The sequence below is a fragment of the Dermacentor albipictus genome, chromosome 2 (assembly GCF_038994185.2).
Source record: "Dermacentor albipictus isolate Rhodes 1998 colony chromosome 2, USDA_Dalb.pri_finalv2, whole genome shotgun sequence".
Classification (NCBI taxonomy): domain Eukaryota; kingdom Metazoa; phylum Arthropoda; class Arachnida; order Ixodida; family Ixodidae; genus Dermacentor; species Dermacentor albipictus.
The window spans coordinates 11,246,272-11,264,468 of NC_091822.1; the positions used below are offsets into that span (position 1 = coordinate 11,246,272).

Below are 18,197 nucleotides of genomic sequence, written 5' to 3' on the forward strand. Positions count from 1 at the left end.
ACTCTATGGGGTTGGGGTATCGGGGAGGGGAATACAGATTGCTGTGAGGCGTAGCTAGCGGCACCAGTCGGGCGTCAGGTCGGGAGACGGAGCAGGCAGCAGGAAAGCTTAGGTTTGCAAATTCTTGCCGCACAACTGCCTGAATGAGAGAGATTGCTGGGGCTGGTTGGTCAATGGTGGGGTCAAGTGGGTGTGGATGGAACGGCGCAGGACTTGTAGCCTCGAGCTCGCGGCGAACAATACGTGTGACGTGCCCTTTTAAGGATGGTGAAGCGGTATGGTCGACGCAAGACAACGTCGCAGCCGTGTTAGGGAGCCGGGAGAACTGTGGAATGACGCGGCGGCTTCTGGCGAGCTCAAAGCGGCGGCATTCCTTGACAATGACATCGATGGTGGACACATTGTTGAACACCAACAAGTTAAACGCGTCTTCCGCGATCCCTTTGAGTACGTGGCCGACTTCTTCAGCCTCGGCCATTTCTTGTCGACTTTCCGGCAAAGAGCGAGCACCTCGTGTATGTACGAGACATATGATTCAGTAGAAGACTGAACTCGGGTAGCAAGCACTTTTCTAGCACCCAGCTGCCGACCGGTGGGATTTTCAAAGAGGTCGGTGAGCTTCTCCTTGAAAGCATCTCAGCTAGACATCTCGTCCCATGTGTCGGGAACCAGACACGAGGAGTTCCACCAAAGTAGAAGAGGACATTCGCTATCATAATGGTAGGGTCCCAGCGGTTGCTTCAGCTAACACGCTCATACAGGCTGAGCCAGTCCTCAACGTCGACATTATCTTGGACAGAGAATGTGCCAGGATCGCGGGGATTGGTAACCGTAACGTACGTTGCTGTCGGGGTCGCAGGAGCAGAAGCAGACGACGTGTCGTCAGCGGTAGCCATGGCGAAAAGCAGGACGATGCGGCCGCTGTGGAGCTCCGTGGCGAGGACGGGAAACGGCACCCTCCGCCAAAATCTTACGCGAACGAAGAATTAATAACTGGAGACTATTTACAAAGTATATTTACAAGGGGTAACTGCAGCGCTGGCCAGTTCAGCTGACAGCTAGAGAGCCAGAGAGCGTTCGTCGTCTTCGTCGGGGCGCCCGCGTGCATCGTCCACAAGAAACACGCCATATGTATTGATATATTTGCTATCGCAACAAAAAAGTGCACAAAGAAGCATTTCAAAAAGCCAGAATCAAGCATGATCCAGTTTCTCGACGTCGTCATCCAAACAGATCTCTTCCATTTGTGCTAAACCACTGAAAAGCCCGACGTCACTTGGGTAACTTGGTGCATTCTCCTATATTTTCTTTGTAAACAATCAGCCCACGAAACTACACTTGCGAGGGCAGAAAACTAATGACTGGGCGTTGTGAATCTGTGGTGCTGTAAAGTGAGACATCCACTCTTTCTTGCCGATTTAAAGTTGAATCGCTGTCGGCGTGTCATGATTTGCACGGCAACCACTGCAGAGACAGACGCCGCAGGGCCAGAAGCGCTGCTAAGGTGAATGCTGACTTGCAATCGCGCACCTGCGAACCCTCATGCACGCGCACACATACGCATTGCGTATTCCCAGTTCTACTAATACTAGTCGTGTACCTAAACTACGAATAATTACGGCCCTATGGCACCAAGATTTTCATGTGTATCGCTTTGGATCATGTTACTGTCCGATTTGAAATCATGCACCTTTACCTGATTTAGTTGGCATTTTAAAATTCACTTATCATGTTATTTATCGGTTTGATACATCTGTGTTAATACCTATGTTTCCTTGGCAAGAAGCAACCTGTAATTATTGTTTTCGTTCCCATACATAGGCTGAACAGCGTGGGCGAGAGGACGGCGCCCTTCCACACTGTGTGAGCTCGATTTCTTCCGACTTGAGGTCTCCGGCTGGGAGCACGGCCTTGCGACCAGTTAGGAAGGAGCGGACGAACTCGTAGGGACATAGCCGCTGTGCACGTAAATTCTCGTCAAGTGGTGAAAGATCACCACGATAACATCGGTAGAAACAAAAGCCGAAGTGAATGCGTCCGCACACTCCGGCTTCTTCTTCCATCGCGCTAGGAGTACGACTCACTTTCGATGCGCAAGGGATGGCAGTGAGCCTCTTTAGTTCTGGGAACAAGAACTTCCCTCAATAAATAGTACATTTTTCTAAAGCGAATATTTATTGGCCTCTTCTACCGACTTTCCGGGCGTTGCTGCTGTGGAAGTCGCGTGCTGTGATAGTGTAAAGATTACTAGGGGGGGGGGGGGGGGGCGAAATGCGTCCGCTATAGACCGACGCGCGCCGAGAGAAGAGAACGAACTTTGAGAGCCACCGGCGAGCAGCCGAGAGGCGGTGAAACTGAGCCTTTATTGTAGGGGCCTCACAAACCGAGGAAGCCGCGGTGCCGCAGACGTCCGCTCGTGGTGCAAGTGTTCACGGCGCACCGGACCGCCGGACCCTCTACAATCGCATAAAAGAGAGCGCGTCTCAACAGAGTGCTCGGCACGTATGCCGAAGGAGAGCACGTAAAATGGTTCCAAAGCGTGAACTCAGCGTCGTTGGGCTCGAAATAAGTGTCGCGCGGAACAAGAGCGTCTTCGCTACGCAGCAACACGTGGTGCAGGCCGCTGGCACGGTACGATAATACTTAAGCGTCATTAGGAACGCCTCAAGCAGGCCCCTGTGCATTCTGTGGACTACGCATGCAAACAGCAGTGGGGCATGCAACCTTTGACATCAACATTCTCGTATTGGACTGAACGCTGAAGAAAGTAGATTTGCCGCCAACATCACCGCTAATTATTGTCAGTCAAAGAAAACAACATACAAAGCTTCACTTACATTGATTACCACAGTGCATAGGACCCGCATATTTTTTTTTATTCATGTTTGTCAAGGTGGACACAATATTAAAATTTACATTATGAGGTTTTACGTGCCAAAATCATGATCTAACTATGAGGCATGCCTAGTGGGGTATTCCGGAAATTTGGGCCACTTGGGGTTCTATAACGTGCACCAAAATCAGAATACACGAGTGTTCTCGCCCCCCCCCCCCCCCCCCAAAACGCGGCCACCGTGACCGGGATTCAATCCCGCGACCTCGTGCTTATCAGCCCAACAGCATAGCCACTAAGCAACCACGACGGGTGTCCTTACTATATTAATTCCTCACTGGTCCCTCAACATCAAGGAGCAAGGCGCACTTAGGTGCAAGGCAGCTTACAAGCGCAAATAAACAGCGCGAATTGGGCGCTGTCTCCTTTGAATACGAATCACAATATCCTTGCGTGCCGGCGGTCACAATGTATTCCATTTAAAACGTAATATTAAAGCGCCAGAGACACACTGGTTGACGTCATATGTAAAGGTATCACACTCTTTTCCTCAATAAATTCCCGGGCGATGCTGAAAATTTTTATTTTCCGGAAAGAATAGATTCACTTGGAGGTTGTAGGGGTGGCGAGGCTTGTAAAGCGGTCTTGCTGCTCTGGTCTTGTAGAGCGAGGCTTGCTGCTCTCAGTTTCTGTAAGAAAACTGTAATAAACTGAATTGATTTTACTGCGAACTTTTATGAACCCGTGTGAACCAGTTGGAACCGTTTGGAAATATAATTTTGCTCCGAAGCTGAACCTGAACCGAACCAGAAAATGTGCAGAAGCCTGTAACCGAATCGAACTCGTAAACGCTCGGTTCGAAACCGCTTCGTTATGTCCACTGCAGCGCGAAGGCCTCTCCCTACGGTCTCCGATTACCCCTGTCTAGTGCTAGCTGATTTCAGGTTGCGCCTGAAAGCTTTCGAGTTTCGTCACCTCACCTAATTTTCTGCCGTTCTCAACTGCATTTCCCTTTCCTTGGACCCATTCTATAGAGCTTTTGGTCCACTGGTTATTGCCCTAAGCCTCAAATGGCCTACGCAGCAAAAAAAAAAAAAAAACAGAAGCGTGCACCCCTTTATTAACCGATAGTGTAACAAATCTTTTATTGGAAGCAGCTTATCCTACAATGCGAAGTGGAAGAAGAGATGACCAATCTTTCGCCCTCAAACACTTATCCTCGACATTGTTTGTATAAATCTTTCACTGCGTGATTTCCAGAGCACGACGCGCAAGCCGTTCGACACGCAAGATCTGCCTAGCATTACAGAACCCGCATCTTTCGGGCGCGAAATTGCTGCGAGGGAGATCACACTGCGCTATAGTTTCCTGCAGTGCAGCGAAAGCTACAGCTCCCGTCCGGCAGCGAGGAACGACAACCGGCTGCGTGTTTCGAAAATAAAGAAACGTCGCCCATTGTGTGCCGCCGTTCTGTCGAGGGAAGATTATTGTCCTCAACGCACGATATCGGGGAGCAATGTAGGAGCCGCCTTATATAACAGACGCAGCACGCATATCTCACCGTACCAGTCATCCACATCATCGCGAACTACTACTTTTACTGCCTCATTCTTTTTTCAAGGCTGAAACGACCTGCCCCGGAACATCGCCACTTTCGCTTCATCACCTGCTTTTCAAGGCCGTATTAGTGATAACCTTCAATACTAAAACAATTTTTACTGCTTGTTGTTAATCTAAATGAAATCACACCCCTTATGTCCTCCCGCCCCCTACCCCCACCCCCACCCCCCACCCCAAAGAAAAGGCAGAGGGGCTTTAGGAATAAAACTGAACTGAACTGAACTGCATTTTTGGTTTACGTTCGTGCTTGGCTGAGCGCGCCTGTTCTTCCGCGCTGTACATGTAGTCGGTTGACCTGGATTTATAGCTGCCGGATTTTCGAGTTTCGTACGTTTCGGCGTTTCGAGGGAAGGTGATTCTCCTGGTTATTCTGCGCTGCAGGTTGAGAAGCCACCATCCCCGAAATCCATAGGACATTTATTGCGCCGCTGGAAGTGCCCAGGCCAACTTCCCCGGCATGGACCTGACAGCGTCCACAGCTGGACCGTGGCAGGTGAGAGGGCGAGCCTGGCACGACGCGAGCCGCGCCTTCACCTTCGCTGTGTTTCTTTTAATTGTAATTGTAAGAGTGCCGGCGGTGACTATGAACAACTTAGAACCATTGCTTCTATGTACACTTGTTAAATTTTGTGTGATCGCTGGATTAGACCGTGTAGCTGTTTGGTGCATGGTGAGCAACTCGCGGTGTTCGAACGGAAGGGAGGATAGTGCTGCATGCTTGGTGTGTGTCTCTTTTTTCCGTTGTCATGCGCTGCAGGTTGTTGGGTCCATGTGTATGTGTCACGTATATGCACTGCAAAACATGGTCTGACTAGTTGGTTGATTTGCATCTTGAAAAATATTTAAGCGCCAGGATATACAGTACACGACCGAAATAACTGCCCTGCCATTGCTATCGTTGAGCTTAAGAAGTTTTCAAGAAGCATATACCTACTTCCACCAAACAGATTGATAAACTTGATGAACAAACTGAAAAAGGTTTAATTGTACTGTGGTTCTTATAGCGCTGAAAAACCTAACTGCCGGCACGCGCAGCTGCAGGAACTGAGATAACGTAGTAGAAACTAATCTTAAAAGCAAGACACAGCACACTAGATTGCCCACAAGAACATAACGGCGACAAAGAACCAAATAATTTAAGCTACACATGATGTCATTTGGTAAGCATACAAAAACGGGGATAATTACAACTGTTTGCTTTCGAAAGCGAACGAGGAGTAATGGTGATAGCTAACAGCATACCGCGTTCCTCTAATGCTACATGCAATGGGCGACCTGTAGGATTTCATTATTCACAGACTTTTGTTTTCTCACAAGCGTTTGAGGTGTATTATCTATGACGCTAGGCTACAAGGTATTACAATTGGCATACGTGCGCGAGAACCCGAACGATACTGAGACGCCAGCGCCTTCCGCACTCGGGCTCAACGCGATTCGTATGCCGATAGGTACAACCTGTGCAACACACCAGAGCTGTCCTCGCATCAAGTTGTGCTTCGGCGGTGCAGCTCAGTGGCGACGTGTCCATTGCTGCGGCCGCTGCCACTTACGCCTACACATGCTGTCTGGGCAGCGCCGATGCAGGATGCGCAAGCGCACCTGTGGCTGCGGCTTCTTCTTCAACCCTGTGGACTTCTCGCACGGTTAATCTGTCCAGTCGCCGCTACCTATCCTTCAACTGCCTTCTTCATTTAGAGCTATATGACACCACAAGGTGAATTAGCATGATGCATGACCTATACTTTTGTCCCACAATAGTTATGATAATGAACCCTGAAGTAGCAGCATGCATACCCGCGTGTCAAGATACCTAAAGCTTCAAATATTCCGCGGCTTGGTGCTAGTTTTATTTTGGTGTTTCAGTATGTCTCTAAAACAACAGCATTTTGTGGCAAAATGAGCGCAGTTTGCTCAACATGCTCAACCTTAACGCAGGTTGCTGTGCCATGGCATGTTTCTGCTCTATGGCTGGGAGGCGTTCGTCTGGATTTCTGCTTGTGGCCTTCCTGGACACCTTCCAAGTGAACAGGAGTGAGGCATCATGGCCCGTCATGCTTCTCAGCGCCCTTCTCTGTCTGTCGGGTAAACATAGAAATTACTCAAGTACCGCATCGAGGGGCTTTTTAAATCACACTCGAATGGAACGTATTGGCACCAGCGAAATAAAACTTAAACTTTTGTCCGTAGAATTCTGAGACTGATGGATGAAAAACTTTATTAGGGTCCTTTAGGACGCGCCCTAGCGCGCAGTGGGCCGCTCCCATGTCGGGACAGAGAGGCCGAGCCTCTCCGAGACTGAGTCCATTAAAAAAATGCGTTAAACATTGAAATCATTAGTGCAGCACCTCTTCGAAATAGTCTCCCTTGTAGTCTATACACAGTTTCCAACGCTCTTGAGGCATTGGAAACAGTTGGAAAACGCTTCTTTTGGCAGGGCTGTCAGCTTCTTTGTCGTGGCGTCTTGAACGGCCTCCACGCTCCCCATCCAGCGACCTTTTAGGGCTCTCTTCACACGAGGAAACAGGAAAAAATCGCATGGGAAGAGGTCAGGTGAGTATGACGGATGGGGAAGTACAGTAATGGTGTGCTTGTCGAGAAAGTTTGTCACGCTGAGAGCAGTGTGGGGGCTTGCGTTATCGTGAAGGCTCCATTGTCCATAAGTCAGGGCAGCGGCGTCGCAGTGCATCACGCATGCGTTAGAGCACGCGGATGTCCCGATTCACCGTATGCTCGTGGGACGAAATCGTGGTGTATGACACCACTGGCATCGAAAAAAACTATCAGCATCGTCTTTGTTTTGGTGTTCTCTCCCCGCACCTTGTGAGCTTGTGGTCCGCCATTCGTCGCTCTGCCTCTTTGTTTGAGGATCGTATTGAAAGCACCACGTTTCGTTTTCAGCAATGATGCTGTCGACGAATGCAGCATCTTTCTCTGCCTCGGAGAGAAAGCTGAAAACTGCAGAGCTCACTGATGCCCGCGTGTCCTTCTGGTCCTGTGTGAGGGAGTGCGGAACAAGTCTGGCATTCAGCTTTCGTTTCCCCAAGATCTCACGCAAAATTTGGTGGCATGTTGTCTTACTAATGTCGAGAGCACCCGATAGCATGCGGACTGTAATGGTGCTGTCTTGCTGTACGATGTCCCTGATCCGAGCCACGTTTTCTTATTCCCCGAGGTTGCAGGGCACCCCTGCATTGTGTCGTCTTCAACCAATGTTCTCCCCAAAACGAACCTCTTGTGCCACTCGAAAACTCGCGCCCGCGATAATGTCTCCTTGCCGTAAGCGTCACGAAGGAGCTCATACGTCTGTGTGGCTGTCTTGCCAAGCTTCACACGGAGTCTTATGTTTACCCGCTGTTCGAGGTGGACGTCCATCTCTCCACATTCATTTACAGCAGAATGCGCAGACGACTAGTGACAACGTATTTTTCGTCTTGTAGTGCCATCTAGCGGCTGTCACAGCAATTAACATAAATAGATCAGGTTAGCCCGAAAAGATTGCGCTACACATACGCACGAACATTTGTTTTGGGGAATCATTTCTAGAGAAGAAAATAAATCAGTCTCGAAACTTTACGGACAAAGGTATTTCAGTTGCTGCTTAACGTCGGTCCTCGTTCCATGAGATTCAGTGTTAGATAGCTCAGCTGATATATCACTCACTTGGGTAATTGCAGCAAGTTCTTGGGCTTTCATTTTCCATGCACAGTGTCGATAATTTCCAAATAATAGCCGATCAGTTCTGGCGGTAAATTCCAGCGAGGTAAAATAAGTGCATGGCGTCACTTTTTGCACGTACTGTAAACGTAACGAGAAGGTGTGATCACGGAAACAAAACTTCACAGCCAAAGGGGCATTCGAAACTATATTTGCTTATCTCAGAACCAACCGCGAGCGGAATCTCGTAGATTACTTGTATATTATAACGTTTTTGGCACATATAAGGAATGTTACCGCGGCTAATGCAAATGTATAGAATAGGTCGCTGGTTTCATCCATGGCGACCAGCATACCCTATTTTCGCTCAAGGAAGGGGTGTGCGGTTGATGGAACCCTTCGTTTAAAGAATTTAATCTTTCCCTATTAGATTCATTCTTCGAATGTAACAGTTACTGTTCTCTAATACGATTTTTTTCGAATAGTTTTCGAACAGTTCAACCTTTACAGATGTGCAATGAATTGCATCCAGCAGCCAGGGTAGAAATAAAAGACGATAGCTTACGCAGTGGAGGATGATATATGTCATCTAGGGAGCCACGTGATTGCTTAGTGGCTATGGTGTTGGGCTGCTAAGCACGAGGTCGCGGGATTGAATCCCGGCCACGGTGGCCGCATTTCGATGGGGGCGAAATGCAAAAACATCCGTGTACTTAGATTTAGGTGCACGTTAAAGAACCCCAGGTGGTCCAAATTTCCGGAGTCCCCACTACGGCGTGCCTCAAAATCAAAACGTGGTTTTGGCACATAAAACCCCTACAATTTAATTTCGTTCAGGGAGCCGCACTTTGCCGGCTGAACTGCCCATTCTCACTCGCCGATGAGTCCAGAGCATGCGAATCAACGAATCTTCCTAGAGCTCCATTTGAAGCCAACAAGCACTGACACCAAGGACAACATAGGGGAAATTACTTGTGCTTAATAAATGAAATAAAGAAACGATAAATAAATGAAAGTGGATGAAAAAACAACTTGCCGCAAGTGGGGACCGAACCCACAACCATCGGTTCGGTCCCCACCTGCGGCAAGTTGTTTTTTCATCCACTTTCATTTCCATTAGTTTATCGTTTCTTTATTTCAGTTATTAAGCACAAGTAATTTCCCCTATGTTGTCCTTGGTGTCAGTGTTTGTTGGCTTCTTATCATATGACTAATAAAAATCGGGCCCCTCGGTTAACCCCTTTTCTTCTCGTTTAGAGCTCCATTTGTTATTTTAATAAACAACGCTTCCTAACCCGCAACGTACCGACAGACACTTGCTAGCGTTGTGAATTTGCTACGATATGAACATCGATGGTGAGAATGGCTGTTTATTATTCAGAAATTATTCGAACGAGGAGAAAATAACTTTATTGGGTTCTGAGGAACCCCTCCCCACCCACTCTTGGTTTAGTGGTCGGCAGGGGTCGCGGGCCGCAGCCACGATGGGACGGGAAGCCCGTGAGCCTCCACCCTTTCGTGAGCCCTCTGGACAGCCCGGAGCTGGGTCTGATGGTCGTCGCTTCGCAGGGCGTCCACCCAGTCTTCTTCTTTGGTGAACACGGTGCCGCTTAACGCGGGGCATTGCCAGAGCATGTGCGCTAGCGAGCAGTACGATTGGCCACAATCCGGACATTGCGGCTCTACCTCTGGTGAATAAAGGCTCAGTGTGCCTCTCGAGGGGAACGAGCCTGTCTGAAGCATTCTGAATATCGATGACTGTGGTCTATTGAGTTTAGCGTGGGGGAGCGGGGAGGTCCTCCTCGACAGCTGATAGTGCGTTGTTATTTCGGTGCTCCCCTCCCTCGCCGCCCTTCGCTCGCCACGATCGCCGCGGTGCGTGAGTCCTCGCGCGCGGCCATGCGCCAGCTCACAGGGGCAGTCCAAACTATGCGATCACATGGCGTTGTTCACCAATAAGAAGATTATACTCACTGGTTACTTTAATATTCCCTGCATTTATTGACGTAACCCCGATTCATTCTTTGATGCTGACACTAACCAGTTAGTGGTTATTGCGATCATGTGTGATTCGAAACAAACTGTTACAGAATATACCAGAGAAGTAGGTAACGCCTGTTCAACAATTGATCTAGTTTTTATTAGTAACGACATATCTACATACACTGTCGATGTGGTTGACGGCGTCTCAGATCATAAGATCTCCTTTCCGTTTGGAGTTACAAAGTCGCACAGGAAACAAGAAAAAAAAAAGCTTATTAAGGATTTTACAAAAGCTGACGACCGCGCCATAATGAACCGTTTGTGGTACTTTTGTGATAACTTGATGGGCAGTGTCACGATACTCTGGGATGCTCTAAAAGAGACTGTTCATTATTGCACCGACAAGTTCGTTCCTGACAAATACGTTCGCACTAAGAAAAACAATGCGTGGATGACTGTAGAAATTGTCCACTTACATCGCACGCTATAACGAACTAAAAACAGAAGAAATCCCTCAGCATAATTACTGATCTAAAAGACAAGCTTGTTCGCAAACTTTCCAATACCAAGGTTAGATATTTCACTAAATCATTGCTTGACTTCTTGATAAAAAGCTCTGATAAATTCTGGCGATATCTAGAAGAGACAAATGCTTTACCGCGTGAAATATTCGTTGTCAGTTGTCTCGTGAATGATATCCCAAATATTGCTGAGCAGTTTAACCATTTCTGTCCCGTATTTACCACTTCCGAATACGAGCCAATGCATGGCAACTCTCTTCCAGTAATGTCGCCCAATTTTATAACATATAAAGGTGTACTGTTTGCTACTTAACCTGAAAACGATATCCTCAGCTGGTACGGATAATATTCCGAACACATTTATGCGTAGGTATGCCGAACCGGTTGCACATATTTTGACACATGCTTTCCGTCTTTCCTTCGAAAATTCGTTAATTTCTTATGATTGGCGTACGGCATGTGTAGTGCTAGTGTTTAAAAAAGGCGATCGTCTGAACGTTTGAAACTACAGGCCTATTTCTTTAACTTGCATGACATGTAAGCTATTAGAACACATAGTTACTCATTACATCATCTCCAGTCTTGAAGAAAATAATTATCAGTCGCCTTTCCAGCACGGCTTTAGCAAACAATTATCAACAACAAAACTGGTCCCAACAATTCACGAGTAAGCCGCATCGCTAGACACGGGAGATCAAATTGATGCTATAATCTTGGATTTTAGATAAGCGTTTGACCTTGTCACGCACAGCAAACTTATTTTGAAATTACAAGGCATATGCCTACCTGTTAACCTGGATTTGTTCCTACCTTTCTGCTCGTAAACAAAACGTGAGTGACTGCGCGCCTATCGTTCTGCCTGCGACATCAGGAGTCCCTCAAGGTAGCGTGTGGGACCTGTTCTTTTTTTACTGTACATAAATTACATTGTTACCTCCACAGATACGTCAAAAATAAGTATAAAGCCTTTTGCAGATGACCGCATACTTTTAAAACCGTTATCGCTCCTAGTATTCAACAATGCCTCTGACCAATCTAACCTCTGAGTTGTTTCCAGGTGATGTAAGGATTAGTCTATGAACCTAAACACTGTTAAATCAGTCTTCATGCGCATTACACACAAAAATAGCCCTTTTAATTGGAGCTATTCTCTCAATAATTGCCCTTTGACGGATGTTGATGAATATAAATATTTAGGTAATATGATTACAAACCGCTTAGCATGGCCAAGTCATAATACTAAAACATGCTCATGCCCTTCTAAAAAGCCCGGTTTTTGAGACACGAACTAGAGACAGCTCCATGAGAAATAAAACTACTGGCCTATAACGCATTTATATAAGACCTAAATTAGATTACGCTACTGTCGTTTGGGATCCAAATCTCAAGATATTAGTAAACTTGAGATGGTGCAACGAAAAGCGGTTCGTTTTATATTTAATGCTTACCAGAGAAATGACTCACCGTCAACGCTCATGGCCAGTAATAACATCCCTGTTTTACAATACCGAAGAGCAATTACTAGGCTGAAATGTCTCCACTTACTATATTTTGGTAAACTTAGCATTAAACTTGAAACTTTACACACCGAATTTCTAGGCAAACTAGACATACACACGCTCTTGAACCATACTGTGCGCGCGCAATTTTTTTCATGTAGTCTGTTTTTCCTCGGGCCTTGAAAGATAGGAATGCGTTACCGTTGGAAGCATTTTATGATGGGAATAATCCTCACTTTGAGAGCTGTGTACTTTTCGTTTGTGACCACACAGTACAAACAGTGGCGTTTTTTTTTCATATTGTGTATATGTTTGGTTGTGCTTTGCACTTTCGCTGTATGCTGCTGAATTGTGATTACAACTATGTATCATACTGTCTTCTACCGTTTCACTGTGTTTTTCTTTGTTTTTTGAATTTCTTTTGTCAACCGTTTTTGTTACTCTCTCCTGCCTGGTGCTGAATTGAGTTAGGCTTCAATACTTTCAAATTTTCAATCTGCAACCACAACTAACTTCCCCTGACACAATGCATGGTTCCCGCATGCTGCCTAGGTCATGCCCCTAGTTTAAAGGTGCTGTGGTGACAACCTTGGGCCGAGAAAGATGCAGTCACTCAAGCAGCAGCAATAGAGCAAAATGACTTCGGCCTCTGAGCCTCCTCGCTACAGGTTTGACCTGGTATAGTCCAACACAACGCTTCTAACGATGAACTCTCGTACGACAAATCATGTTCACTGGTCATTCAAGCCATTATCCTTCGCCTTCCTCCTTTCTGGGCGCGACACCCCGAAATCTGGTTCGAACAAGCTGAGGCATTGCTCCGCCTACACTGCATCACCCCGTAACATAGTCGCTTTGCGTATATCCAGTCTTCCATTCCGGGCGTGGTCGCACTAAAAGTGCAAGACGTCCTCTCCAATCCAACCGCGATAAACCAGTACGACGCTAAATTCCGGCAATGGCTCGGGAGTGCACATGTACATTGCTCTCTGAATGTAAGCCTCTGCAACAGCTTATATTTGCGGAGCAAATCGGTGTCTACCGCCCTACGCAACTTATCTGTGACATGCAATCTTACAATACAATACAATGAAATACATTACACTACAAGGAGACCGAGCGGGCACTTCTAACTAGCAGCTCCTGCGACAGCTTTTCCGGCCACGGCGTCAGACTTCTCCGTGTCAGTGCTGGCTGTCCACGCTGGCAACATGATGGAACTTGCCCGACAGTCTGCCGCCACACCAGCTGCTTCATCAGCACCGGCTCCTGTCGCTTCTGTGGTTTCAACGTACTGCCCATCCACGTATGCATCCTCACCTTACGAGGAGACTTAAACAGCATCCGGGAACTTGTCGCTTCCATGTTACCACAAATCGACCGAAATGGCAACCATGACTCGTGCTGTGATTCTTTCAGGCAGCTTCCAGATGAGCTTCCGCCACGTGCCGCGACTCAAACGAGGTACTCGCTTTTGCTGGAACGGAGCTACCAGAGAGCGCTGCAGAACTTCGTGTGCTTTGCCGGAAAACTAACGACTACAAGCTGTTTCCTTCGCCACAAAAAGTCGCCTGTTTTACATTACCGACACCACCAGCAGAGTGAAGTTTCTTATGGACACAGGCCCCGAGGTGAGTGTCCTGCCCGCAAACTCTATCGGCCGCACCCCTTCCTCCATCTGCCTTCTTCAAGTGGTGCACGCTATGAGCAAGCCTATGTACCGACTCGCGGCTTGTGTGCTACGACCTGAGCCGATCGTTCCGTCGGCTTTTCATCACCGCCAAAGTCAGCTATATTATACTTGGAGCTGATATTATTTCCCACTCCGAAAGAAAACGCTTCACTCCTGCGCAGGCCTTTCACACACAGATACTATTCGCCTCTACTCGGTTGGTTTTACTATTCGGGGGCCAGTTACATCACCATACCAGGTATCATCCGGGACTTTCCCTCTATCAGCGCCACACCAGCCAGACTGGACTAAGTGGGTTAAACATGATGTCGTCCATCGTATCTTCTTCACCAGCGACCGTGCCACGCCACGCCGTCCCCTCCAGAAAAAATGCGAAATTCACGTCAGGAGTTCTAGCACATGCTGTAGGTCGGAACTGCTCGCCTTTCACCGAGCAGCTTGTCAGTGCCCATGCACATGGTTCCAAATGAGCGTGGCGACTCGCGGCCTTCCTGAGATTACTGCGCCCTTAACTTGGCAACTCTTCTGGACCGCTAGCCCCTACCCAAAATCAGAGGTTTCACGACAAACTTGCGTGTGTGCACGATATTCTCTAAGCTCAACTACGCGAAGGCATACCGCCGAATTTTGGTTGCTAAAACAGACGTTCCAAAAATCGCCATTGTGACTTCTTTCGGGCTATTAGGAATCACCTGCATGCCTTTCGGCATTAGAAACGCCGCATATACTTTTGAAGGCTTTGTTTGCGCCATCCTTAGAAGCGTGCCATTCGTCTTCACCTATGTGGACGACATCATGATCGACAGTGCCTCACCGTCCGAGCACCCGCGACGTGTATGCTTACTCTTCGAGCATTTCACCGAGCCTTGACTGATCACCAACGTAGCCAAATCAAAAATCAATATTCTACCCTTAGAGCATAGGTCATTTATTTTGGCACCAGCGGCATCTGTCGACTTCTCTCGAAGGTCAGCCTCTATTGTATTAGCACGGCCGCAATGTCGCGACAGCTACGCCGCTTTCCGGGACTTGTGAATTGCCGGCTCTTCACGCTGCAACGTGCCGCCATCGTTCAACCTCTAGCAAGGCTAACCCATACAAAAAATACTAAAAAGTCAGCTTCATCTTCACTTGCTTATTCTATCGCCGTCAACGCCGCCTTCGTTATCATCAAGGAGGTCCTCCCGTCAGCACCCCTTCTGGTGCACTTGGAGCACAAGACCGAGCGTCTTGGTAATGCCTCGGTCTGCGGCATCGGAGGTGGCCTTTAATAGTTCTTCAACGGCTACCGTGGACCATTGAGTGTTTCTCTGAAGAAGTAACACCAGCTGAGCAACGGTATACAGTATATTCGGACGTGAACTCCTTGCTACTTTCAAGACTGTGAATAGTTTTCGTATTTCCTTGAGGGTCAACCCTTATTTATGTCTACTGATCACAAGCCTCCGACTACCACCTTCAGATCAGCCCAAATTACGCACAGTGTACGTCAAATCTGGCATTTCTATATTAGTTCAGAACCAATATACAGTACCTTAAAAGGGCCACAGGTAACATTCCTGCTGACGCTCTCGGCCGCATCTGTAGCTTCGACAACTATGTTCACGCTCAATCAGCTTGTACATTTATATGAACAAGACGAAGACCGACACACTTTGCTGTGGTTGCATTCCTCGTCTCTCCATCTGGAGGAAGTACACATTTCAGACCTCGGCGTTCACATAGACCGCGGCGTATCAGTGCGCCGACACATTTTATAACAGTTTCACTCGCTTCTGCATTCCGGAGTCCGGGTCACATCCCCTCGTCGCGGACGTTTTAGTTTTATTAGGAGTGAACATTGACATTCGCGCTTAGGGGTGCTCATGTCTGACCTGCCAACAGTGCAAAATATCACAGCACGCTCCCGACTCATTGGCGAAGTGATGACGCACGCTTCGTCCCCATCCATCTCCATATGCTTGGACCCTTGCCGCCATTCAAAGGGCCACGCGATATTCTCACCACCATGGATAGATTCATTTGGTGGTCTGAGGTGACGCCGTTACACCACAATACTGCCAGACCGTCACTTCGACGCTTATTTCCACATGAATTGCCCGTTTTGGCATTCGCGCCCAGATAAGTACAGCCAAAGGCTGTCAGTTTGAGTCCTAGCTCTAACGCAAGCTCAGGACCCTTCTCAGAATTTGCCATGCCACAACGGCCACCTACCGTTAGCAAGCAGCGGCTAAATAGAACTGTTCCACCGTTCAGTGAAGGTTGTCTCCATGGGTCACGGCATTTTTGATCAATGGTTCGCTCTCTGCCCTTAGGCAATCCTAGCTGCCCAAGTAGAGGACACGTAATAAAGAAAGGTTACTTACGTGGCCGCTATTCTTATACAACATTTAAGATGAGCCGTTGTTTTATTGGATATGCCAGTGTGCAGGCGACAGTGTCGGCTTTCAGAAATGGAGGGGCAAATGGCCTATTTCTCCACCCCCTCTTCTGACAGAGGGAGTCCCCGATAGATACGTTTGTGGCATCGTACTTGTAGCCGTGGAGCAACGCCGCGAACAACTGTATGCACATTTCGAAGGCCCGCTACGCACAAACACTTAACTTTTAATCTCCGTCGCGCTTGAAAGGTTTTGCCTTTAAAGGGACGCTAAAGGCAAATATAATGTCGAGCTAGATTGAAAGATTATGCTTTTGCAATAAGGAATTCTTGATTTGTAATGAAAACAGAGCTTTTGTAAGGAGAAAGTGACCAACATGAGAAGTCGGAGTGGCGCAATCTGTTGTCGACTATGGTCTTATATGTGGCGATAGCACCTCTGATTCACAAGGAATGGCTTTGACAGCCATTGAGAACGAGATCGCTTTTCTCTGTATACAACGGCTGAGGCGGCATTGTCTGGCAATTGAGCACCCTGCCAGCTCCGGCAGCGCAGGCTCAAGTTACAATAGAGGCTTTTAGCGTGTCAGCTATTCCGGCAAACGGGGCCGGTTTGGGCGGATTGCCGGATGAGTGTAAAACCCCACAAACTTCGTAAAGCAGTGCCACGCTTTGAAGAATGCCGCCTCCTCCTCGAGCGCTCTGGCCGATGCAGACGCCGCGTCGCTATTGGCCTAATAGCATCACGTGGGCCCTCGCGCCGTGAATCAGCGCCATTTTTGCTCGAGAAGCGTCTACGGAGTGGCGAGGAGCGCATGTTGGCGCCGTTGCTACGCTCGAGCAGTGTAGGCGGCGCCATGGTCGAGGAGGGAGCGTGAAAGAGAGGAGAAACAAAGAGGAGTGAAGGAGGAGAGGAGTGTCGCTACGTTACGAAGTTTAAGCTGTTTTAGATGAGTGGGGGCGTAATCGTGAAAAGTCGAAGCGGTGTTTCCGCATGGTGGCGTAGAGTTCAGCCAGACAAACGCAGAGCTAAAATTGCATACAAACCGGGATACATAGCGCAAGAAAGACACAGGGACAAGCAGGAACACGGGACGAGCGCTAACTTTCAACAATTGATTTATTGCAGCTCGTGAGCATATATATACTCACTGGGACGCCACTGCAATAGACACACTGAAGGGAAGGACGAAAAGCAGTCATGTGACTACTATACCCAAAAATTCAAGCTCTTTCTTAAGTATAGACGGCGTGCTAACGCAATCGTCACCTGCTCTGGCTATCTCAGCTGCTTCGACAATTTCCCTCATAATCTTATTCCTGTGGCGATAGACAACAACAGTTTGTTTTAGGAGAGGGAAGCATGGTGCCTTCGCGTCACATTTTCTACAATGTGCAGCCAGATGCCCATCTATTGCGATGCTCTCCACTTTGTTACTATACTCCGCCAGACGCACGTTTAAACATCGGCCCGTCTGCCCCACGTAGTACTTCCCACACGAAAGTGGAATCTTACACCACGTTGCGAGTGCATGTAACAAAAGGATCTTTGTGCACGGTAGTGCAACCAGGCTTTCGTTTCCTCATGGGACAGCTCAACACACTCAACCTCGAGAGTCTGTTAGGTTAGGTTAGGTTAGGTTAGGTTAGGTTGTGGGAAACCTTATGAAAGTAGGGAATTACTCCACCTTTCGTTTGTCCCTTTCTTCTTTCCTCTCTCTTTCGTCATCCGCTCTCTGCTCGTCGCTCGTGCGTGAAGTTAGTTTCCTTCGACGATGCAGGCCTTCAGCAACCGAGATAATGATATGTCTCGGATAGTTCGCTGCTTCCAGACGAGCCACCTGCTTACTAAGACCTTCAATCAGCAAGTGAGCGCACGACAAGAAAGAACGTACGATACTTCTTTTTATGAGTTTAGAGTGTGCAGAACTGTACTTCAAGGGCGGCTTATCAGCTCTAGGCTCATATACCCAACACACTCAAGACGCCCTTGAGACACTTTAAAACCGTGCCA

At 47.9% G+C, this 18,197-nt stretch overlaps 1 protein-coding gene across 9 annotated transcripts in view; it reads left to right on the top strand.

Moving 5' to 3' along the window:
- LOC135908840 (monocarboxylate transporter 12-like) overlaps positions 1–18,197 on the top strand; it is a 277,154-nt gene that overhangs the window by 152,876 nt on the left and 106,081 nt on the right. For all 9 annotated transcript variants that reach the window (XM_070533458.1, XM_070533456.1, XM_070533457.1 and 6 more), the window contains 2 exons: positions 4,835–4,946; positions 6,389–6,535. In XM_070533458.1, the coding sequence (XP_070389559.1) occupies positions 4,835–4,946; positions 6,389–6,535 (259 nt within the window). The remainder of the gene's footprint in view (positions 1–4,834; positions 4,947–6,388; positions 6,536–18,197) is intronic.